Here is a 24316-nt window from a genome sequence, read left to right as displayed (position 1 = left end):
TTGTGTTTTTGAATACTTGCTCATTGGCCATGACACTTCTTTGCCCTCCCCAAGACAAAGAGACTACTACCTGTTATAGAAACACATAGATAACTACATTGTGACATTCACAGAATCACAAAATTGCTGAGTTGGAAGAGACTCTTTCCAGTTCAACCCAAGCTGAAGATGCATTCACTCATTCATTCAACAGGTACCTGTTAAGAAACAGGTGTTTATTCAGCACCTACTGTGTGCAGAGGCCTGGACCTGGGGTGGCCCAGATGAGACAGTGACTGGTGCAGATGCACAGTGTAACTTTGTAAGGCACACTTGGGTGTGGTGTCTTTCTGCTGACACAGGGAGTTTTTGAGACCTTAGCACCTCCTCTTCCTTGGTGTCTCTAACCCCTGAGGGAAAGCCCTGGGCTGACAGACCTCCTCAGTCTATTGTTCTCTTTTTAGATAAAAGAAAGCAGATGTCTAATAATGGTTAGAATATTCCCCCCCCCAAAAAAAAGTAATCTTTCTAGGATCCTAGGATTGAGAGCTAGAAAGAACCAGAGAAATGATCTAGTTCAATCCTTCATTTTACATAAGAGCAAGCTGAGGCTTAGGAAGGGCTGATGCAAGGCTACTCAGCTTGTGAGTAACAGAGCTGGGATTCGAACCCTTAACAGTGTTTGCTTCCAAAGCAGGGATTCTGCCCCTCCCCCCCTCCCGAGCCTCTGTGTGGGAGTGTTCCCTTGCTGCCTTACAGGGGCCATCAGGGGTCTGAGCCCTAGACCGTGGAGTCCATCATTTGCTCCCTGGCCCGGACAAACTGCACTGCCCCATGCACGCTGTGGAACAGTAATTCCTTCACGCTTGGGTCATCATTGCCAAAGTAGCCGCCTCTCTTCAGAGAGTCTCTCACGGATGGGTTACAGCCTGTGAGGAGAATGGCAATGTTCATGGCCCTGTAATCTTTCTGCACATTTTTAAGTGTGCTGATGCCAGCAGTGTCTAGGAATAGCACTGAGGAGCAGTCGATGATGATGGTGTGAAATTCACTTTGTTTAGGGACCAGGTGACAGGTTGCATCGGCTTGGCCCAATTCTCTAATGGCTCCCCTTTCCACATGCCTCTCATCCATGATAGGCTTCCCCCTCTCACACTTTTTCCTCTTTGCTGCTTCTAATGTGGGGTTTAGGCCTGTCATCTTGTAGAGGGATTTTAGGAAGAAGTCTTTGTTTGCATAATAGAGAGGGGCTTCAAAGCGAAATATCTTTATCTTGGGGACAGGGAGAAGGTTGTCATATTGTTTGCTGTCCTCGTAGAAAATGGTGTTCTCAATTTGGCCGAGCAAGGCCACGCGTGGGTGCTGTGTGCGGCCCACAACACAGAACACGGAGAAGAGGACACCCACCAGCAGCCCGATTTCAGTGCTGATGAGGGCACAAGAGGCCATGGTGATACCCCATACCAAGGCATCCACTTTGTTCACCTGGTACTGCCTGGGCACATCTCTGAACTTCCATAGAGCCCCCTTCAAGCTGACGATGATGATGCAGGCCAGGACGGATTTCTGTAAGGAGTAGAACAATGGAGCCAGGAATAGTAGCACCAACAGTACCACGATGGCACTGACCACGCTGGACACTTGGGTGTGGCACCCTGTGGAGGTCTTGACTAGGCTTTTAGCCAAGGCTGCACTGGTGGTGAAGGAGTGGAAGAAAGAGGGGATTATGTTGCAGAAGCCAACTGCAAACATCTCTTGGTTGGCCTTGATAGTATAGCCATAGTTCTTGGCAAACATCTCTGACAGTGAGACTGTGAAGGCAAATCCAATGACAGCTATGGGAACAGCGTCTAGGGCTACACGGTGCATCAAGCCAAAGTTGGGCGCCTTGGGAGGAATGAACCCAGTTGGAATGTCCCCAGAGATGCTGGAGCCATAGCGCTCGTGAAGATTCCCAAAGTGAGACACCAGAGTGGCAGTGACAATGACGATGAGCTCAGTGGGTAGAGGAATCTTCATCTGCTTCTTGTACCTGTCCGCCAGCTCCTTGGCTGCCAGCAGCACCGTTAAGCAGATGGCGCTGGTGATGACATCGCAGACGTTTGCCTGGGGGAGGTTTTGAACCATGTTCACCCACGTGACGAGGAACATACCATATCCCTGATGACGGGGGATCTTTATTCCAAAGAGGTATTTGACTTGGGAGGTTAAGATTGTTAAGGAGGCCCCTGTGGCGAACCCATCCAGAAGAGGTTGTGAGAGGTACGTGGAGACAAAACCAAGCCGGAAAAGTCCCATGAGAACCTAGAAACAGAATGCGCAGTGTCAGAGGGGCAGGTGAAACATTTAGGACCAAATAGTTAATTGTGAATCTAGAACTACACACCACCGGAGCTGTTAAAGGAGTGTTAGAACAGTGGTTTCGAACTCAAATAGAAGTAGGGGCCACCAACCTACATAGGGATCCCTGCAGACCACGTATTGGCTCAGTTTTAAAATGTAGTGTTATCAATGTTTTATTAGTTTTGTTAAACATTTCCCATTACAGTGGTTTGGGTCACACTCAGGTTGCTGCTGGCTGGCTTTTGGCACCTCTGCTTTTGAATATAGAATGTGGAACTTGAAAGCACCTCAGAGACCACACAGTTCAACCCTCCCATTTTATATTTAAGAAGACTGAAGTCCAGAGAAGGAACGGGCTTGCTCGAGGTCACTTAGTGAGTCAGTGTCTGAAAAAATGTCTCTCCCTAGCAACATTTCACCATTTCTGAAATTTCATCATTAGAGAGGCATTCCTTTCAGTGAAGGCATGGCTGCACAGTAGATTGATTACAGGTGTAGGGGTAGAAAACACCAGAGAGGGGAAACTTTCGGTTTATGTCTAAAAGGTCCCCACCAAAGCTTACAAGCATTTTAACCAGGAAGGTAACCCAGACATTGGTTTTAAGCCTTATCTTCCCACTTTCAGTGATCCATGGTTTTATCAATGTGAGTCTTCCCTGCACTGAAGCAAATCACAGCCCAACATGGATTCTATTTATCGAAGACAATCTGTTTTGAGTTGATGCAATTAAAAAACTTCACATGTGACAGTAGAAAGAAAAACTTAATATATCATAGTAGAGTGGTTGAGGGACTTGGAATTAGGAGGGACCTGATCCTTCTTCTGAAATGCTGTGTTCTCTCACTTTTTATACGGGGGGAACTGAAGTTAAGAGTTGTGAGGTTACTTTGTCCAGGGTCACATAGTGGGTTAGTGACAGAGTCAGGATTAGATGTCTTGTCTCCTGACTTCCTGGCCATGCAGTTTCTTCAATACACCAAGTAGCTTTCCCTCTTAACAAACATGCACCTGGGGCCCTATGCTGCCTTCTGGCCACTGTCATTACTAACAAGAGAATAATTTTCCCTATTAATATTATCCCCATGGGGTTTGGAACATTGCATTCAATGTCAGATTTTTTTTTGCTGCATTGAGAAGTTTTGATGATTTTTTTTCTCCTTTTTCTTGAAAAATATTCTTTGTCTAAAGGACAATGGAAGAGGAGGAAAGGCGTGGAATACAGGGAAATCTAGGTAATGTAAAAGCAAAATAAATCAATAAAAAATTTATTTAAAAAAAGTATTGTCCTTCTGGTGCAGCCAGGCTGGTCTGCTTACTGTCCCTGGAACAGAAATTCAGGGGTGGGAACCTGTGGCCCTCTAGGTCCTCATGTGTGGCCCTTTGACTGAATTCAGAGGATTCAGTTCCTCACCCCTGGAACAGATAGTTCTTCACTAATTCCACACCTTTTCTCCTTCCTGCTGTTTTCCAGTCTCAGGTTGCAGAAACTGAAGAGCTATGTCTGAATCTTGGCTTTGTCATTTACTAGCTCTGTGACTGGGCAGGGCTCTTCATTTCTCTGGGCCTCAGTTTCCTCCTTGGTAAAATAGTATTGGAATCTTTGCACAGTTACTCTGAAGATTACCATCCCCTTTGTGAGGAAAGCCTTATGTGATTGCTATTAGCATAATCATTGATGCCATCATTACTAGGAGTGCTGCTCTCTTTTGACACTCTGACTTTGCAAAATGTCCCCCATCCTTTAAGATTCCTTTCTCTGTGGAGCCACCCTGATGGCTGAGCTCCCCCAGTGTTTTTTGTCTGTACCTGGCAGGTGTCGGGAAGTCATATGCTGCCCAGTATTTGTGGTTATCTTTTTATACCTCCCTTATCTCAGAGAGAAACCAAAAAAGACGCAGGCACTGTTTTGTCCTTATCCTAGCCTCCTGATACTGAGCATGTGATAAAATCACAGACTTGCAAAGTGTCAGAGCAGGAAAAGAGACCATCTAGTCTGGGGGCTCTTAAACTGGGGTCCAGGGCCCCCGAAAGGGTGTGTAGATAGATTTCAGGGAGTCCAGGAACTTGGGTGGAAAAAAAAATTAGAACTTTATTTTCATGAACCTCCAAATGACATTTAGCATTTCCTTCAATATGATTATTTAAAAAAAAAACCAAAATGATTCTAAAAAAGACAAAAAAGAAAAAAATTAAGACAAAAAAGTAATTGGGAAATATTTAACAAGATAAACAAAAACACGATAAAATATATAGATACTATTTTTTAAAAACCTGATTCTGAGAAGGAGTCCATAGGTTTCACCAGATTGCCAGAGAGGGTACCTGATATAGAAGAAGCTTAAGAATTCCCTATCTAATCCAACTCTTTCTTTCATTTTATAGATGGGGAAACTGAAGCCACAGTAAAGATTATAGTTTTACATGACTAATGTGGAAATATGTTTAATATGAGTGTTCAGGTATAGCCAATATCAGATTGTGTTCTGTCTTGGGGAGGGGAAAGGGGAGAGAGGGAGGAAAAATTTAGAACTCAATCTTAAAGTGAATGTTGAAAACTAAATAAATAAATAAATTAAAAAAAAACAGATTATAATTTTAGAACTAGAAAGGACTTTTGAGATCATTTAGACTAATTCTGTCATTTTACAGATGAAAAAACTGAGGCCCTAAGAGACATACCTAGAATCACACAAGTAGTAAAGAAAGTGAATTGTCAGAGGCAGAGAAACAGATCTTTGTATTCATTCATCTAGCGGTCTTGGGCTCTGCCACTTACTAGCTATGAAACCCTGGGGTGTGATTGCTTCTCTCTTAGCGTCAGTTTCCACTTCCAGTAAAATGGGGCTTTGGGGAACATCGAATAATATAACACATATGAAAAAAGCTTTGTAGGAGTAAGTAAATGGTCATCCTTTTTTCTGATCCCTTCTCATGCTCTGAAGGTGATTCTGGATTCTTGAAGGTTAATGTCAGTAAAGTGGTACCAAACTACAAAGGGCTTGAGTCAGTGGGAACCTTTTTGTTGGGCTGGGACTCTTACCTGATAGACTCCGGCCAGGAAAGTCAAGGCGGTGGCAATGCTGATTGCGTAGCATTCCTTCCCACATTCTGGACCCACGTTCCCCAGGGGCAGATCAGAAGCTGAGAAGGTCTCGTTGCTGCTGTTTCTGCTGGCTGGGGAGATGTCTTCATTCAGGTCAAACCCGGCCAGCTGTAATTCTCTGTCTACCACTTGCCCCACCATGAGGCAGAGCAGGCTGAAGATGCCCACAGACACGTGCCGGGAGGTGCCCATTAGGAAGTAGATGATGTTGGCGAAGAAGGACGTGTAGAGGCTGTAGATGGGCTTGAGGCCTGCGAGCAGGGAATAGGCAATGGCTTGAGGGACCAAGATGACCCCAATGACGAGGCCGGACATGATGTCACCCACAATGTATTCTCTGAAGCGGTACTTAGGAAGCCATACTATCACAGGGAAGAAGCCCAGAACAGCATCCTTCAGCCTGGCCGGGGTCAGGGAGCAGCTCCTCCTCAGTTTAGCCTTTGCCATCTCTCGAAGGCTTTTCTGAGATGGAGCTTGTCTCTGGATGAGGATGGGAATCTGCAGCCCGGGATCTGCTCTCTCCAGCTCAGTTTGCCCATCCATCTTGAGAGCACTCATGCTGTGCACAGTTGTGCCTGCCAGAGAAAGAAACAAATGTCAGCCAGAAGCCCCGCTGCCGCCAACATTAAGAGACCTCAGCTCTTCCCAGATGCACCAGCCCGTGGGTCCCATCCTCTTGTTCTTTTGTTTTTATACAGAAGACTGTGGTGTTTTATTTACCATGGGTTCCCAAAGTGGGTGATACTGCCCCCTGGAGGGCACTGGAATGATTCAAGGGGGGCTAGCCTGGGGTGCAACTGGGGGGTGTTGAATAAAAATAAGGGGGTGGTGGAGGCATAAGGAAAGAAGAGAAGATAAGAAAATTTTGAAAAACTGTTCATACATGTTTGATTTGTCGTGTAACAGAGTTAAAGTCATAGTGATTACATTGTTTTCCCAGTAAACACACAAAATGCAAGTTATAACTGATCAGTGGTCAAGTCCGCTGTCAAGTCTTAACAAGCAAGTGTTGGCAGACAAGCATGTCGTGCATTGTCAGGAAGTCCAGCATTGGCAGAAATATGTGCAGGTAATGACTTGTTTACAATATGATACTATATGGTTATGTGATGTAATATTGTGTCATCAAAATTCAGTGCAGGAGAAAAAAATCTACAGATTTGCAATAGATTATTTAATTTTAGGTGCATCATTTAAAAAATATATATTTTATATATTTTTTAAATGACTCAAATTGTCAAAAAAACCCATTAAGGGAATGATTTCCAGGGGGTTGCTGAGTATTTTTTTTTAAGAAGGGGGGCAGTAGGCCAAATAAGTTTGGGAACCTCCGAATTAGACACTTCATTCCCAGTCTCGCATCCTTTGCATACTACATAGATCCCCAGCATCCTTCAAAGCACACCTCTGTTAACTACTATCTACTTGAGGTCTTTTCTGATACCCACCCCACTGCCTCTTGCCTCCAGCCTCCTACAGGTTTCTAGTTCCCTCCGTCTTAAATTCACATCAAATAACTGGATGCACACGTATATGCATGTAGTATTCTTCCACATAGAGCGTAAGCTTCTTGAAGGTAGGGATTGGTTCAACATTTAAGTTTCTATCACCAGCATTTGGGACAGTGACATCTGTTGAATACAATTAAATGCTTGTGGCTGTTTCCATAGTTAATATAGTGCTTAAACATTTTTTCTTTATTAAGAACTTGACAATCAGGAACAAATGTGCCCACAAACAATGGATAACACAAGAAGATTCTATGTGAAACTATGCATCTATTTCATATCACTTTTTCAAAAGTACAAGTCCAAATTAGCACAGCAACACCGACACTACCCTGCTTGTCCTTTGCCCTCTTGGGTAACATAGTATTTGTGCATTACTTATAGAATTACACATTTGCCACTAATAGAATTTTTTTTATATTTTATTTTCCCCCAATTACATGTAAAAATCATTTTTAACATTTTTTTAAAAGTCTTTACTTCCAAATTTTCTTCCTCGCTCCCTCCTCCCTGAGATGGTAAGCAATCTGATATAGATTGTACATGTGCAATCATGTAAAACAGCTAATAGGTTTTTGTTATCACTTATATTTCCAGGTCACAGGTCATTTTTGAACTCATCCACAATTTGTGGGCAGCCAGGTGGTGCAGTGGATAGAATGCTACTTAGATATGTAGTACAACCGCCCCCCCCTTTTTTCAAATGAGGAGACTGAGACCTAGAGAAAGGAAGTGACTTGTCTGAGGGCACCCCGAAAGTCGTAGGGCTGGGAAATGAATCTAAGTCCTTTGATTCTAGTTCCAGCCTTCTACTAGTATAGTGGATTTCCTTGCTTTTCTTGTCACACACAGGCCTGTAGGAGTTTTGCTCTTAATGCTACTAGCCTATTATTGTTGAAAACCTCTCCTAGGTGGCAGCTTCTAGGCGGATGCTGATCTTACAGTCTTTCCCTGCAGTAGCTCCATTCTCCATCTGTAAGTACTTCTCAGCCTCTCCCTGATACCCTGCACGTGTCTTTTCTTCTATTTTTTTGTTTTGTTTTGTTTTGTGGGAAGGCCAGGGGTGGGGTGGGGTGGGGGTGGGGGGAGAATCTCCTAGCCATCCTCTTCTTGACCTTGTCATTGCTATCAACACCAAATTGATGCCTTGTAGTGACGCACTCACCACAGATCTCTGGCGTTTGTCTCCACAGAGCAGCTCCCAGCTTCCAGGAACATTAATTCCATGTAGACTGAGCACAGACTTAATTAGAGAGAACTCCCCTGCCAGCCAGCCTGCCTGTCATGTGTTACCATTGCAGTAAATGTTCTCATCAGGCTCAGGTTCTTTTTTTTCCCCCCGATTCGTACTTTCAAAACAAAAGCATGGTTTATTGATGGGCCAGAGATAGGGGGTCAAGAGAGGGTCCTAGTCCTGGCTCTGTCATTTACTAGCTATGTGATGTCAGGCAAGCTCTTCTTTCCCTCTTTGGGACTTTTTTCCTCCTCTATAAAATGAAGAATTTGGTCTAGATTAAGGTTCTTAGCTTTGGCTCTTTAAGCTTATGCTTTAAAATATTTTGATAACTATTTAAATATAATCAGTTTTCTTTGTATTTTTATGTATTTTATTATATGCACTTTAAAACATTATTCTTTTGCACATATATAGCATGTTAAATTGCCTGCCATCTCAGGGAGAGGGAAAGGGAGGGAGGGAGAAAAATTCAAAACTCGAAATTTAAAAAATGTTAAAAATTGTTTTTACAATAATAAAATAAAATATAATTAAAAAATTTTTATCCTTAGAATGGATCCATAGGCATCAACAGACTACCAGAGGGATCTGGGGCACGAAAAGGATTAAGAAGCCCTGGTCCAGATCGATGTTTCACAAACCAATTTAGCCAGGAACTGAGATCATATTAATGAATCTGATCAGTGCTGGTCCAGGGAACCTTGGGACATGGAACACGCAAAGAATAGTCAGTAATGATTTGATGTCTACTGGTGAAGCGTCCTAGATGTCTGTGCTTTGTCTGATATCATTGGACATTTTATCAGTGACTTGGATTGAATGCTTATAAAATTTTCAGATGCCACAAGGCTAGAAGAGACAGTAAAGTGTTGGATGAAAAATTGTGGGTTCACTGAAAGGAGGTGGCATGGTACTGTGGATGAAGGCTGTTCTTTGCATCAGAGGACTTGAGTTTCAGTCCCCACTTTGGTGCCAACTACCGCTCTGACTTTAGGCAAATCACGTCCCTCTCTGAGCTGTAGTTTCCTCAACTATAACATGAAGTTGGGGGTTGGGCTGGATTGCCCATGAGTTGCCTTCTGGTTCTGGGTCTGTGATCCTAAGATCCTCCACTGTAGTCTGGATATTCACTAGCTTAGGGGCATCTCCCCATCTTGGTGAGGCAGAAGAAGATACAAAGAGAGATAGGGGTAAGGAATAGCTATGTGACTTTGGGGAAGTCTCTTCCCTTCTCTGGGCTGGTGTAAAGGGTTCAAAGAAAAATGAAGGAAGCAAGACTTACATTCACACCAAGAAAAATTCTTCAAGTAACAAATGTTTTCATTTTTAAAATGAAACCATTTCCATACACAGAACATAAAAATAAGATTACCTATGAAACCATGAAACTCCACTTCATACCACTTACATTTTTTAAAAAATGCACAAGAATTCCATACATCACTTTCGAAACTGTCCCTCTTGTCTATGCTTCCTTCTGAACTTCCTCCATTTTCCTTCTGAACATTAAAAAAAAGTTTCACTGGCCCTCCTTTTGGAGCATATATTTATTTCTCTTCCTAAGTGGCACAATGGATAGAGTATCGGGCCTGATGTCAGAAAGACTCATCTTCTTGAGTTCAAATCCATCCTCAAACATTTCCTAGCTGTGTGACCCTGGGCAAGTCACTTAATCCTGTTTGCCTCAGTTTCCTCATCTGTAAAACGAAATGGAAAAGGAAATGGCAAACCACTCCAATATCTTTGACAAGAAAACCATGAATGGGGTCGCAAAGAGTTGGGCATGACTGAACAAACCTCTTCTTAACCTCTTCCTCCCTGATTAAAAACTGAGAAAACCTCTTCTCACAAAGAAGCATAGTCAAGCAAAATGATTCTGAACCATGGCCCTGTCCGTACCTGGGGGTCTCTTTGTGCATCTTGTGTGTGTCTATAATTACTATGCCGGGACATGGGTAGCACTCTTCATCATACATAGGTCCTCTGGAAACCTGGTTGGTCAAAGTTCTTACAGTTTATACTACCCAAGGATTCTCTGAAATCATCTCTTTTGTCATTTCTTATGGTGTAATAATATTCCATTATTACCACATTTTGTGCAGCCATTCCCCTTCTGATGGACAACCTCTTAGATTCTAGTTCTTTACTTTTGATTTTTTCCCCTTTGAATCCTGTTTTCAGTATCAAGACCTTGTTTTATTTACAACAATCCCCTCCCTCATACTGATATTGTTTTCATTCTTTTTCTTAACTCCCCCCCGATTCCAGATTATTTCTCTGTTGAGTTGTGTGTTTCTACACCAAACTGTGTGCTTGTGTGTGTGTTCAACCATCCTTTATTTCAGATAAAAATGAGTTTCATTTCATGCCCACTCTCCCAACTCTCTTCCTCCAAGCATAGTCAAACATGGGGCAACCAGGCAGTGCAGTGAACATATTTAAAACCAACCTCAGATAGTTCCTAGCTGTGTGACTCCGAGCAAGTAACTTAACCACTGTCTGCCTCAGTTTCCTCATGTACAATGGGAATCATAATAGCACATACCTCTCATGGTGGCTGTGAGGATCAAAATGAGATAATATTTGTAAAGTGCTCAACAAACCTTAAAGACCTATATAAATGCTAGCTGCTATTATTATATAGCTATTTATTATTATTATAATGTGTATCTTCTCGTGGACTCCAAGCAGGAGGAAAAGCAAGTTCTATCGCCTTCTTCCTCCTTTCTACACAAGTGTAGAAAGTTGTGTAGAAAAGCTAATCCTCGAAAGAACCAATCTGTCCCAGGTCCTCTGTTTCTCTTATTTAATTCCCTTTGAAGACACATCAAGTTTCTGAAAAAACACTTGGTTCTTCTTCCTCTGTTAGAATGTTAGCACACGTCATCATGTGGCCCCTTCCGATGTCTCAAATAAATTTACCTTTCTAGATTTCTCTTGACTCTTGCATTTATATTTCAGAGTCCCAGCTCATCTAAGGGCCTTTTCATCAGAAAAGTCCTCTGTTGAAGGACTTGGAAGTCCTTCAGACCATTCCTTGCTTGGAAGTCCTCTGTTCCGTTAAAAGTCTGTCCCTGCCACTCCCTTCTTCCCTGCCAAAGCTGATTCGGATCTTTGCAGGGAAAGTTACTCTTGGCATTTCTCTAAGCCTTTTGGAATATTGTATTCCAAGATGGGATAACTGACCATAATTCCTTGGCCCGATTGACTTCAGGATTTGTTTCTTTGATGTGGAAGCTTGGGCTTTTGGCCTTGACATTCCTGCGATTTTCCTTTTGGGGTTCCTTCTTTCTTGTCTTTCCTTTGCCCTTTGCTTTGAATAGATCTGAGCAGTTTTCATATATGATTTCTTGAAGTAAACTGTCTAGGTTTTCTTTTTTTTTTAGAATAATGTATAATATTTTATTTTTCTCCTAATTATATGTTAAAACAATTTTTAACAGTTGTTTCTGGTGCCAGCTATCCTACATTTTCTTCCATTTTTTCAATCTTTTGATTTTGTTCAAGTATTTCTTGCTATCTAATGAAATCATTCATTTCTGTTTGGTCTATTCTGGTTTTTAGGGAGTGTGTTACTTGGATAAGGTTTACCATTTTCTTTTCCCTTTCTTCCAGAGTGTGTCTGTAATTTATTTTTATCTCTTGCTTTTCTTCTAAGTATTCATGTAGTCCTTGTAGAAAATCCATTGTTTTCCACCGAATCATTGTAGTTGTCACTGGGCTATTTGTTCCTTTTGGGAGCAGAGGTTTTAGGAGGCCTTTAGGACTATAATCATGTTTGATAATAGTTGACATTGTGTTTGATGTACATAACCTCTGGCTTGAGTTCCTGAACTGAGTCTTTGTATCAAGGCCACACTCTGCATCCTGCTCCACTTTGAAGTGCTGTGGTTGGCCTTGTGTGGTTTTACCTTAGGTCCCCTGCATTTCTGGGCTGACCGCCTGACTCCTGTGGGCCTTGCCCCTGAGCTTTGGCATACAAAGTGCTATATCTTCAGGTCACTTTCTGGGGTCTTAGAACCAAGTGAATAGACACCACGGAGCCCCTGGGCCTGGACTATCCTTGTCGGAGCTGCTCTGCTATTCTGGTAGCTGCTGGTTCTAAGGGCTCCCAACCTCCTTCCTGCGGGGTTTCCTGACCACCTGGACTGTTTGCCTGTGCTGGTCCGGGCTTAGTTTTCAACCTCTTTTCTTACTGCCTGCACATTTCTGCCTAACTCTTTTTGTGCATTTCAGGGGTGGAAGAAGCCGCTTGCTATAGTTTCTCATGGGATTTCTTGATCATTATTCAGTCTGGTGCAAATATTATGTTTTTGCTAAAGTAGTCATGAGGGAGCTGGGTCATCTGCCTCTGCTCAGGCAGTTATCTTGGCCAGAAGTCACTATAATAAATATTTAATTCAGTTGTGATTTCAGAGTTAATATCTTAGAAAGGATTTTTTTATCTCATGGAAATCTTATTCACATTGCCAAAGATCGCCAGGGTTCTTTGGGAACCCTAGGAAACTTGGGACCTGTTAACTCCCAGTGTCCCTTTCTAGCTCTAACATTCAGTGAGAGCTGTGTTAAGTTTAAAAAAAGAAAAATTCAGTTCAATGCACAAGCATCCAGCACCTGATGTATGCAGAGGACCATGCCTCCGCTGGGGGAGAGAAAATGTTTCCATAAGATGCGATCCTAGCTCCCACAACTCTTAGCTTGGTACAGAAAGAAGATAAACAAACAGCGATGATACAAAACATTACAGGTTAAGGGCATCGGTAGAGGTGAAGGAAGAGTGCTGTGAGCAGTCTCAAAGGAAGGTTATTAGCAACAGGGGAAATCAGGGAAAGCCTCATGGAGACAGCAGCCATTGAGATGGACTTTAAAGTGCTTGGTAAGAATTTAGCAGGCAAAGAGTGGGACAGAGAATATTCCCTGCATGGGGAATGGACAGAGAAAAGTCACAGAGGTAGGAAGTGACAGATCTTTGAAGGGCCAGAAAGAATTGTCCAGTTTGGCTGGAGCTTAGAATTTGAGGAGGGGAGTAGTGTGAGATCAGGCTGGAAAGACAGGGAGGGAACAAATGATTTGTTGTTCAGTCATGTCTGACTCTTTGTGACCCTGTGGACCATATTCTCCATGGGGTTTTCTTGGCAGAGATATTGGAGTGGTTCGACATTTCCTTCTCCAGTTCATTTTACAGATGAGGAAACTGAGGCAAACAGAGGTTAAGTGACTTGCCCAGGGTCCCACAACTAGTAAGTGTCTGAGGCCAGATTTGAACTCAGGTTCTCCTGACTTATCCACTGAGCCACCTAGCTGCCTCTTGAGCCCTGAATTTGGTGAAAGTAAGAAGCTGAATAAACTTCATTAACACACACACTTCCCTAGTGCTACAGGGTTTCCAAAGCACTTTGTTCACTACAACCATGCAAAGCTTTCACTTTTGTCTTTTTATCCTCAGCGCTCAGCCCCACAGCTGGCCCTTAACAAGCACTTAGTAAATAAAGAAATGATTGCTGGTTGATTAATTGACTGATTGAATAAGATAGCATATTGTCATTATCTCCATTGGACAGGTAAGGAAACTGAGGTTCAAAGGTCAGAGGACTGACACGACCAGACGTGTGCATAAGGAAGCTAACTCTCCTAGGGGAGTTTATACAATAACAATTGGTACAATTCCCAGATGCACAGGCATGGTAAGGAGAGAGTTATCTAGGAATACTAGACTAGCGAATCATGGCAATGCGTTGGCACAGTTTACCTAGAATTCAGCACTTGCTGTTTGTCCTTTATTTTCCGAGAGGACCAGTGACATCACTGGGTGATGAGATTTCAGTAAGGCAGAATGGCACAAAGTCATCAGCCTCACTTCCAAACTCATCAAGTGGTTCGGGATGCATCGGATGACCTTGGTGTCTTCAATGTCTGACCACGCTCTAATGGCGCCACAAGGCCTGCTTCAACCGCCTTTGTGGCTATTGGAACAAACTGTTCTTATCCGCCCATTCCACCAGGGGAAGTCTTCACATGCTGGGGGTAGACATCCCCTTAATTCACCAACAGTCTTGAGGCTTATCAGTTACCCTCAACCTGCCTTAGCCTGTCTGCCAAGACAGTTTTACCGGGGTGTGGCCACTGCTCATGCTGCAGCTTCTTGGAACCATAGCTCCCTCCTACTGTTTTTTGTAGCTGGTATGGAGAGCGAGTGAGAGTTCTTAATCTTTTTGTGTTCTGGGCCCCTTTGACAGTCCCCGGGAAGCCCATGGACCCTCTCTCAGAATGGTGTTTTTAAATAATTAAAGGAAATGCTAAATTTCATTTATAGGTTCATCAAAATAAAGAGGTAATTGTTTTCCTATCCAAGTTCACAGAGCTCCTGATATTTATCTGTGCATCCCAGGTTAAGCATCGCTGGGCTAGATTCAGAACTGGTTAATGTCCTCACTGGAGGCGATAGTCATTCACGGGCTGAGGTCACTTTTGGGGGGAGGTCCTTCCTCAGGGTACTCCAGTGGTCTCTCCTTATTAAACAGTTGATTAATAACCTCAATAAAGACAAAGATGGCGTCTTATCAGAGTTGCAGATAACGCAAAGCCAAGAGGATTAACCATTGTGTTGGGTGACAAAGTCAGGATCCAAGAATCTCTTGGCAGCCTAGACCATTGGGCTGAATATAAGAAGATGAAATTTGATATGGATAAATGTAAAGGATTCAAAAAGTTAGCTTCATAAGTATAATGTAGAGGAGGGGTGCCCAGCTATTTGTCTGAGAAAGATCTAGGCTCAATGTAAGTCAAGTATGATATTTCAGCGGAAAGAGTTAGTATGATATTAGACTGCATTGAGAGTCATGTTGGCCAGACCCTGTCATTGATCAACCCTCATATGGGATATTATGTTCAGTTTAGGAGGGACTCTGACAACTTGGGAGAGGCAGCATGGTGTCACTGAGAACAAGCTGGCTTTGGAGTCAGGAAGTCCTGAGTTCAGATTCTCTAACATATGGTGGCTGTGCAACTCTGGACAAATTACTTAACCTCTCAGGGGCCCAGGCAGCTCTCTAAGATGACAAATCACATAATATGTGCAACCTGTATTGATGGAGGGAATATCTCATTGGGAGTTCCCTAAAACAATGAAATCTCCAAAAAATAAGCTGAAGAATGGCCATGATGGTAAAGGGTCCTCAAGATCATGGCATGCGAGGTTTGGTTAAAGGAACTAGGGGGTGGTTAGCTGGGAGAATACTTAGAACAAAAACTTACAAAAAATTGGAGCTATTCCGAAGTGGAATTGAATGTCCATTAATATCTGCTAGGTGTCACAGTGAAAAGAGAGGCTCTTCCTCAGTTCAAATTTGGCCTTAGACATTTACTAGCTGTGTGACCCTGGGCAATCAATTAGCTCGGTTTGCCTTAGTTTCCTCATTTGTAAAATGAGCTGGAGGAGGAAATGACAAACCACTCCAATATTTTTGCCAAGGAAACCCCAAATGGGATCACAGAGAGTCAGACACGACTGAAATGACCAAACGACATGAAAAGTGGGATGGGCTACTGTCTGAAGACACAGTTCCTCTTCTTTGCTGAGGGTCTTCAAGGGAAACCTGAATGGCCTCTTGTAAGAGATATATCATAGAGATTCCTGGTCAGATACAGGTTAGACTATATGGCTTCTGAGGTCCTCCCAGCTGTGAGACACTGAGGTTTAGGAAGGTTCTACTTCCCATCTCTGCTGTCACTGTCTCCTAGAAACCCTGATCCTCTGGATTCATGATGTAAAGGTCCTAGAGTGAGCAGTGGTGAACAAATGATGGAGCACAGATAAAGCCAGACTTAGACATCTATGAGGTTATGTCTCCCGATGCAGTATGACCGCATGGTAAAGCTCACCACACTTTGTAATTCTCTGTCTGAGAGTGAAATATAATTAATGGAAATTAAGTGGCCCACACCTAGTGTTTCTTGCTAGCATACCCTAACCTGCTTTCAACAATAACCCATCCACATCCCAGTCAGTCAGTCAATAAACACTTTTTATACTGTCAGCTGGGTACCAGGCTAAGTTCTGGTTTCCACAGGACCGTAGAGCACGTTGTGGCCTGTGGAGGCCGAAGGAGAGGAGTCACCTTGTCCATATGTTTGATCTGGCCTGTCCTTTAGTGTCATAATAACAACAGTGACAACTCATGGATCTGCAGGAGGTCTCCCTGGCACAGTCCAGAGTTCTTCCTCCTCCCCTGTAAACACACCCCTGCCTCCTTTATTGATCGCCTTTCTCTGACTTCAGACAGCTTGTACACACGCACTCACACCCGCACCCACACATCTACCCCTTCCCCTCCCCTCCAGCCACCCACACACTCCATTCCTCAAATACCGGGGCAGAGGGAATGTGATGATAAGAATTCCCATTTCTTGAGTGCTTGAAGGTTGCCAACGTGATTTCCTCACTGCAGCCCTGTGAGGTAGGCTTCGCAAATATCATCATCATTATCATCATCGTCATCCCCATTTTACTAAGAGATTGAGGCTTAGGGAATCTGTGACTTCCCAGAATCTCAGAGTTAGAAGGGACGTTAGAAGCTGCTTAGGCCAGGGGTTCTTAACTATTTTTGTGCATCCTGGACCCCTCTGGCAGTCTGGCGATGCCTTTTCAGAATCATGTCTTTAAATGCATAAAATGAAATTCATAGGATTACAAAAGAAACCAATTATGTTGAAATGCAGTTATCAAAATATTAAGAAGAAAAATAAAAGGCTCACAGACAGGGGCCTTCGAGCCTTTTTTGTGAAGACCTCCATGAGAAAGAACCCACTGTCTCTCAAGACAGCTCATTATTTCGTCAGTCAGTTAACAAACATTTATTGTTATTATTCAGTTGTTTTCAGTTGTGTCTGGCTCTTTGTGACCCTATTTGGGATTTTCTTGGCAAAGATACTGGAGTGGTTTGCTATTTCCTTCTTCAGCTCACTTTTTACAAATGAGGAAACTGAGGCAAACAGGGTTTAAGTGACTTTCCCAGGGTGGCACAGCCAGTAAGTGTCTGAGGCCAGATTTGAACTCAGGAAGAAGAGTCTTCCTGGCTCCAGGCCCACACTCTAATTAGATGCCAGGCACTGCTGAAGTACAGCTAAGTGCTGGGGACACAAAGAAAGGTAAAACACCCCACAGCCTCTTTTATCAAGGAGCCTGCATTCTGATGAGGAAGAAAACAGGTAGACATCTAGTTCTCTCCATCTCCATCTATATACATAGATAAGTATGCAGATATATGCACTTAGATATAAAGTAAACACTCACATCTATGATCTATGTAGAGTGGATGAGGGACATTTAAAAGGGGAAGAAGACACTAGGAATTGAGAGATTCTTGCAGAAGGTGGAATTTGAACTGAGTCTTGGAGAAATCCAGGGAAACTGAGGGGAAAAGGTGGGGGGACAGGGCATGCCAGGTACAGAGGATTTATGTAAAGCTCTGATTGTTGGGCAGTTGTCCTTATGGTAATTGATGCAGCTGATCACAATGAGGAAAATTCTGGAGTTTGAGTTAAATGACATGGGTTCAAATCCCTGTATGATCTCTGTGACTTTGGTTAAGTCAGTTAACATCTTTAGGCCTCAGTTTCCTCATCTGTAAAATGAAGGGTTTCGATGAGGTGACCTCCAAGGTCCATTCCAGGTCCAAATCTGGTCTAAGGGGAGAGGACTAGAGACCACAACGGACTATAATTGATTGCTGAAATTGTGGGTGCTTGGACTGGAGAAGAAAAGACACAGGAACAGGAGAAGGGCACAGGAAAGAGGTTGTCAGGGTAATACATAGTAGCTTTCTTCAAGTACTTAAAGGACTATCTCAGGGAGGAGGGATTAGGCTGGTCCTGCTTGGCATTAGAAGGCAGGAGGAAGAGCTGTGGATGTAAGTATTGGTATGATAGGCAGAGCCATAGCTAGCAATTTTTGTGCCTGAGTCGAGTACAAAATGTGCTCTCAAAGGGAGTGGGAATGGGAAGAGACCTCAGGATACTCTATTGTCCTCAAGTAAAGTTCAGGTTGCCACATCCTAGTTATGTCTCTGGTCACAAGGAGGCAAATTTCAGCTGAATAGAAAGAAGAATTAAAGTTGTCCAAAAATGGAAAGGGCTGCCTCAAGAAGTACTGAACTTCTGAGCAGAAGAACCAGGAGAACATCGTACACAATAACAGCCACGTTGTGCAATGACTAATATTGATAAACTTAACCCTTCCCAGCAATACAAGGATCTAAGACTTCTCCAGAGACCTCGTGATGGAAAATGCTATCCACATCCAAAGAAAGAACTATGGAGTTTGGATGCAGATTGAAGCCTACTATTTGCTATTTTTTTTATTCTGTTCAGTTTTGTTTCCTCTTTCTGGTGGTTCCTCCTATTGGTTCTAATTCTTACTTACAACATCACGAATGTGAAAATATGTTTAATAGGAATGTATATATGTATAGCCTATATCAGATTGTGTTTTGGGGAGGGTGGTGGGGAAGAAGGGGGAGAAAAAATTTAAACTCAAAGCATATGGAAGTGATTATTGAGAAATCAAAATAAATTAATAAAAAAATTTTTAAAAAAGTACTAAACTTCTGATCCAATGTGAAGTGAGCAGAACCAGGATAATACGTACATAGTAACAGCAATACTGTATAATGGTCAGCTATAAATGACTTAGCCATTCTCAGTGATACAATGATTCAAGACAATTCCAAAGGACTTAGGATGAAAAATGCTATCCACCTTCAGAGAAGGAACTGATGGAGTCTGAATGCAGACTAAAGCTTACTTTTTTTTTTGCTTTCTTTATTTTTCTAGGGCTTTTTTTTTTGGCCTGTGTGTTTTTCCCCCCCTACAACATGGCTTATATGAAACTATTTTGCTTGACTGTATATGTATAATCTATATTATATGGGGGGAGAGGAGGGACAGAGAAAATTTGGAACTCAAAACTTTAAAGAAATGAATGTTAAAAATTGTTTTTACGTGTAAATGGAAAAAATAAAATTTAAATTAAAAAAAAAGTAGTAAGCATCTCAACATGGGAATTATTTAAGGAGAGGCCATATGAATACTTGTTGGGGATACATTGGGTGAAAAGTTGGACTGGGTGACCTCCCAGGTTCCTTTTGACTCTTGAGACCCTGTAATTGCAAGTTACTGCCATTCCTTTGGATTATAGCCTCATCCCATTTTAAAATACATATTTTTGTGGGGAGAAAGGTATTTCTAAACACTTCAACAAGCATTTATTAAATATTAGAACAAAGATAAATGGCTTGAAACTGTTAATGGAATTGGATATTAATACCTTAAGGGGAATTGGCTTCTCAGAGCTTTCCAAATAAGCCCGGGAAGGTGTCTTCCTGTGTGTGAACCACAGTAACAAGATTTATTGTGGAAAAAAAAAACCTCACAGTGAGAATAGTTCATGTTTCTATAGTGCTTTAAATAGCAGCTTAACTTTCTATAGCCCTCTAAGGTAGGGGTATTATCCCCATTTTACAGATGAGAAAACTGAGGCTCAAAGTGGTCTTAAATGATTTGTCCAAGGGCACACAGCTTCAAGTGTTGGAACCTCCTTGCTTAAATAGAAAATTGTGTTCCAGCCATCTAGGAAAAGATTTAAATTTGTTCTACTTGCCCTCAAAGGGCAGAAGTCAGAACAATGGGTGACCGGGAGGTGGCATAATGGATAGAACCCTGGACCTAATTAGGCAATTTTAGCCTAGATTTTAGACTGAGTCAGATTTTTAGGCTCGATTAGATTTTTCTGGAGCATTTGCAGAACACTTTCCGAAATGGGAGGAAATCATCTTGTTCTATGTGTATCCTGGCTACTACACCAAGTTGTGTTCTTTCTGTGTTTGAATGTGATAAGAAACACACACCCCAAATGGGACCTGCCTAGTATGAGCACAGCATTTTGAGGTTAAAGTTCTCTGCAGCTTTTGGCCCTTAGGAGGAAAGGCACTCTGCAAAGCTCATCTGGAATAGAAGGGATATTTTTAAAAATTCCATGGTTTAAAAATTCAAATCTATCCGCACCACGTGTTTTCTTCCTGCCTCATCACTGGGATCGCAGGGAAGGTTAGCATTACTTATGATTGTGAGGATGATATTTGACCTTTCCATAAAGATTTTAGGAAGGGAATAAGCATTTATTAACCACCAATTATGTGTGAAGCATTTTACAAATACCATCTCATTTGATCCTCACAACAATCCTGGGAGGTAGGTTCCCATTTTAAGGTTGAGGAAACTGAGGCAGACAGAGGTTAAGTAACTTGGCCAGGGTCACATAGAAGGTAAGTGTCTGAGGCCAGATTTGAACGTGGGTCGTCTTGACTCCATGTCTAGTGCTCAGACTTTAGTTCAAATAAAAATCATAGTAACTTTCTTTCTCTCTCTCTCTCTCTCTCTCTCTCTCTCTCTCTCTCTCTTCTCTTTCTTTCTTTCTCTTTCCTTCCTTCCTTCCTTCCTTCCTTCCTTCCTGCCTTCCTTCCTTCCTTCCTTCCTTCCTTCCTTCCTTCCTTCCTTCCTTCCTTCCTTCCTTCCTCCCTCCCTCCTCCCTCCCTCCCTCCCTCCCTCCCTCCCTCCCTCCCTCCCTCCCTCTCTCTCTCTCTCTCTCTTCTGCTTTTTGGTGAGGCAATTGGGGTTAAGTGACTTGCCCAGGATCACACAGCTAGTAAGTGTCAAGTGTCTGAAGGTGAATTTGAACTCAGGTGCTCCTGACTCCAAGGCCAGAGCTCTATCCACTGTACCACCTAGCTGCCCCCAAATCATAGTAACTTTCTTTATTTTTCTTTTTGGGGGGGAGGGGGGTGATGGGCAATATGTTTTGCATGACTTCACTATAATGTGTTATCATATTGCTTATCTTTTCAGTTGGGTAGGGGAGGGCAAGTGGGAGAGAATTTAGCACTCAGAGTTAAAAAATTAATGTCAAAAAACAAAAAAAAACATAGTAGCCCCTTTCTTTCCTGAATAAGAAGAATCTACCTTGTCTTACATTCACCCAGGAGAAAAATGTATCCAGAATTTTTCTTCATTGATAACATAAAATACTGAATTCCATGTTCTAGGAATAACATCAGTCTTCCTTGTTAATAACATGTTTGAGGTTAGCCCTATGCCACAGGTGCCTTGTCCAGTTTGGGCTCCTAACTACTCAGCTGGTGTGAACCTGTTCATGCCAGAGGGTGGGCGTGGGACAAGACAGACGCTGCTGCCTCATGGAGTCCATCTAGCACAGTTTCTTAATCAGTTGTAATTTGGAATAGTTATAGTGAAGGAAAAGAAGGTGGTGGGGAAGAGAGAGGTGCGAAGCAGGGACATTTTTCTGCTCTATATTCCCCATTTCCCAATTTTGATTTTCAGTACTTAACCTGTAGTTAAAATAATTCCAAGCTTTTATTTTTTTTTTGGTACCGTTTAAAATAGGCAAAGGGAAAATATCAAGATCAAGAAGATGGGATAGAATCAAAGACTAGAGGAGGCAAGAGGAGAAATGTGTGTCTCTTGCAGGTACAAGAGGAGGCGACGGGAGGTTAGCCACATTCTCCTTGGATCCTGAAGTTTAATTTAGTATTTTACTTTTCCCCAGTTACATGCAAAAACAATTTTTAACAACTTTTAATAATTTTTAAAACTTTGAGTTCCAAATTCTCTCCCTTCCTTCCTTCCCACACCCCCTTGTTGAGAAGGCAAGCAATTCGATAGAGGTTATACACGTGTAGTCATGCAAAACATTTCAACGATAGTCATAGACCCAAAACAAACTAACAAACAAAACTCAAGAAAAATAAAGAGAGTTTAAAAAAAAAGCATGTTTCAGTCTGGATTCAGACACCATCAGTTCTCTCTCTGGGGACGGATAGCATTTTTCATCATAAGTCCTTCAGAGTTGCCTTGAATAGTTGTATGCTGAGAAGAGCTAAGTCCTTCACATCTGATCATCTTACAATATTGCTGTTACTTTGCACACAGTACATTTCACTTTGCATCAGCTCATGGAAGTCTTCCCAGGTTTTTCTGAGAGCTTTGGATCCCGAAATTTAGATCTGGCTGAGATGTTAAGAATCCTTCAGTTCAACTGCTTTTACAGATGAGGAAACAGTCTCAGATAAGTTAAGTCACTTGCCCCTGGAGGCAGTAAATAGAATGGGGATTTGAACCCACACCTTCTGACTTGAAATTCAGGGTTTTTTTCCCCCTTTCGCTACTCTACCTCTTTTCCTTGTGCACCTTTCAGAACTGAAGAAGAAAAACAGTGACTGAATTCTTCTTACCTGGGGAGAATGAAGGGCTAATGTTCTAGCCTGAATTAGCACCTCAGAGATGGAGAGAAGGAAGGATTGATGGCAGCACCATGGGGAGTGAATGTCTAGGAAGGAGGACTAGGGCATTGTCCTCCACTGGCCACAAAGTGGTCCTGGCCCTTCAGACTGTGCCAGCACATGGGGGCCAATCTAATCCCTCCCTTCAAACAGCACCCAATGGGCATCAGGCTTGCTGTTCAATTATTTACCCCAAACATCGCTGACTCATGTGTTTTTCAAAGGCAGGCGTTACCTAAGAGGGCTAATCTGGTGGGTTGTCCTGTAATCAGAGCCTCACAAATAGCTAGAGTTCTTTGGCGTCTGGGAAGAATAACGAACTTACTTCATATGATAAGGAACTGGGACGGAAATTTGTCAATTCTGCCGTTTTTTATTAAAGGGCCTTTCTCAGTTTCTAGAACAGAACCTGTGGAACTGCGATGAACTTTGTGGATAGTGATTGAGTGCCAGTATGTGCCCAGCCATGTGGGATCCTAGAGAAGGGAAAGACCTGGGTCTTGCCCTCAGGGAGCTTATCGTCTATGGGAGCCAGAAGAGGAGCAGATAGCACTTGGGGAGTCCTGGTGTCAATTTGTCCAGGAGCACAAGCCAAAATGCAGCATAGCCATTAGACAAGAGGGTGATGCGGGAAGAGCATTGGTGGCTAGGACACCTGGTTTCTTCCCCGTGTTGTACCTCAGTCAGAACCAGCTAATTAGAGGACCAACCTGTGCTTGGAACCAGGGCACCTACATTTAGAGGGTAAAAAACCAAATGAACAATTAGCACATGATTAGGAAGAATAATTAGTTAAAATAGGAAGTCACCAGAGGTGGATAATTAATAACACCCATATGTGAACCACAATAGCAGAGGGTCTTAATCTGGAGCCCAGGGACCCCTTCTGACTCCCAATCCAGTTGCTGTCTTTCTCTTACACCTTTCTGCCTATGGAGAGATGTTAGGGAATCTGTGAAGTTGGATGGGAAGAAAAATTACATCTTTATTTTCATTTGCCTCTAGCTGAAATTCAGTACTTCTTTCAGTCATTTAAAAACCTTATTCAGGGGCAGCTAGGTGGCACAGTGGATAGAGCTCTGGCCTTGGAATCAGGAGGACCTGAGTTCAAATCCGGCCGCAGGGACTTGACACTTACTAGCTGTGTGAACCTGGGCAAGTCACTTAACTCCAATTGCCTCACCAAAAAAAAAAAAAAGCAAATAAATGAATAAATAAAAGCCTTATTCAGAAAAGTAATGCATTGGCTTCACCAGACTGTCAAGAGTCCAGAATACAAAAATATATACATCTCCTGTGTGTGTCCCCTATAGTAACAAATTAACTGAATTTGTCTTGTTTCTTATATTATTTTCATGTCTAAATTTCATTGATTTAAGGGTCTATTTCCTGATGTTTACTCGTTCTCACCCTGGAAGATCATGCTGTCCCTACGGCGCTTTCCTCTGATTGGTCAGTTCCTTGGGGAACCTCCAAAGGAATGTGCCCAAGCTCGCCCTATTCCCACCTTTTTTTCTCTCTAGGCTCCGTTCTTGACTCTCTGGGTTTCTTTTTCCACAGTGCCCCTACTCGGGTACATACCCTCTTCCTTCATCCGCCCCACCTTCACCCCCATTATGTGTTGTCTTCTCCCGTTCTAATGGAAGCCTGTAGCGGGCAGGTCCTGTCTTCCAGCACCAAATAAATGTTTGTTGACTTGATGACTCAAAATCTGTGATTCTATAAATTCTAATTCTGTGAAAAATGGTAGAAAAATGTCTTGGGAAGATCATACGACTGAATTATAAAATCACA

At 42.6% G+C, this 24316-nt stretch overlaps 2 protein-coding genes across 2 annotated transcripts in view; one reads left to right on the top strand and one right to left on the bottom strand.

The window, feature by feature from the left end:
- Positions 1-24316, top strand: part of IDUA (alpha-L-iduronidase) — a 72819-nt gene that overhangs the window by 10301 nt on the left and 38202 nt on the right.
- On the bottom strand, positions 551-22643 carry SLC26A1 (solute carrier family 26 member 1). The gene is made up of 3 exons (XM_021005286.2): positions 22475-22643; positions 5364-6001; positions 551-2283 (listed from the first exon to the last, which is right to left on the bottom strand). The coding sequence occupies exons 2-3, from the start codon at positions 5982-5984 to the stop codon at positions 760-762; spliced, it is 2145 nt and encodes a 714-aa protein (XP_020860945.1). The 5' UTR covers positions 5985-6001; positions 22475-22643; the 3' UTR covers positions 551-759.

Source organism: Phascolarctos cinereus, unplaced genomic scaffold, assembly GCF_003287225.1.
Source record: "Phascolarctos cinereus isolate Bilbo 61053 unplaced genomic scaffold, phaCin_HiC Scaffold_9;HRSCAF=440, whole genome shotgun sequence".
NCBI lineage: Eukaryota > Metazoa > Chordata > Mammalia > Diprotodontia > Phascolarctidae > Phascolarctos > Phascolarctos cinereus.
Note: the sequence above shows the minus strand (reverse complement) of the source record. Positions and strands in the feature narration are given on the sequence as shown.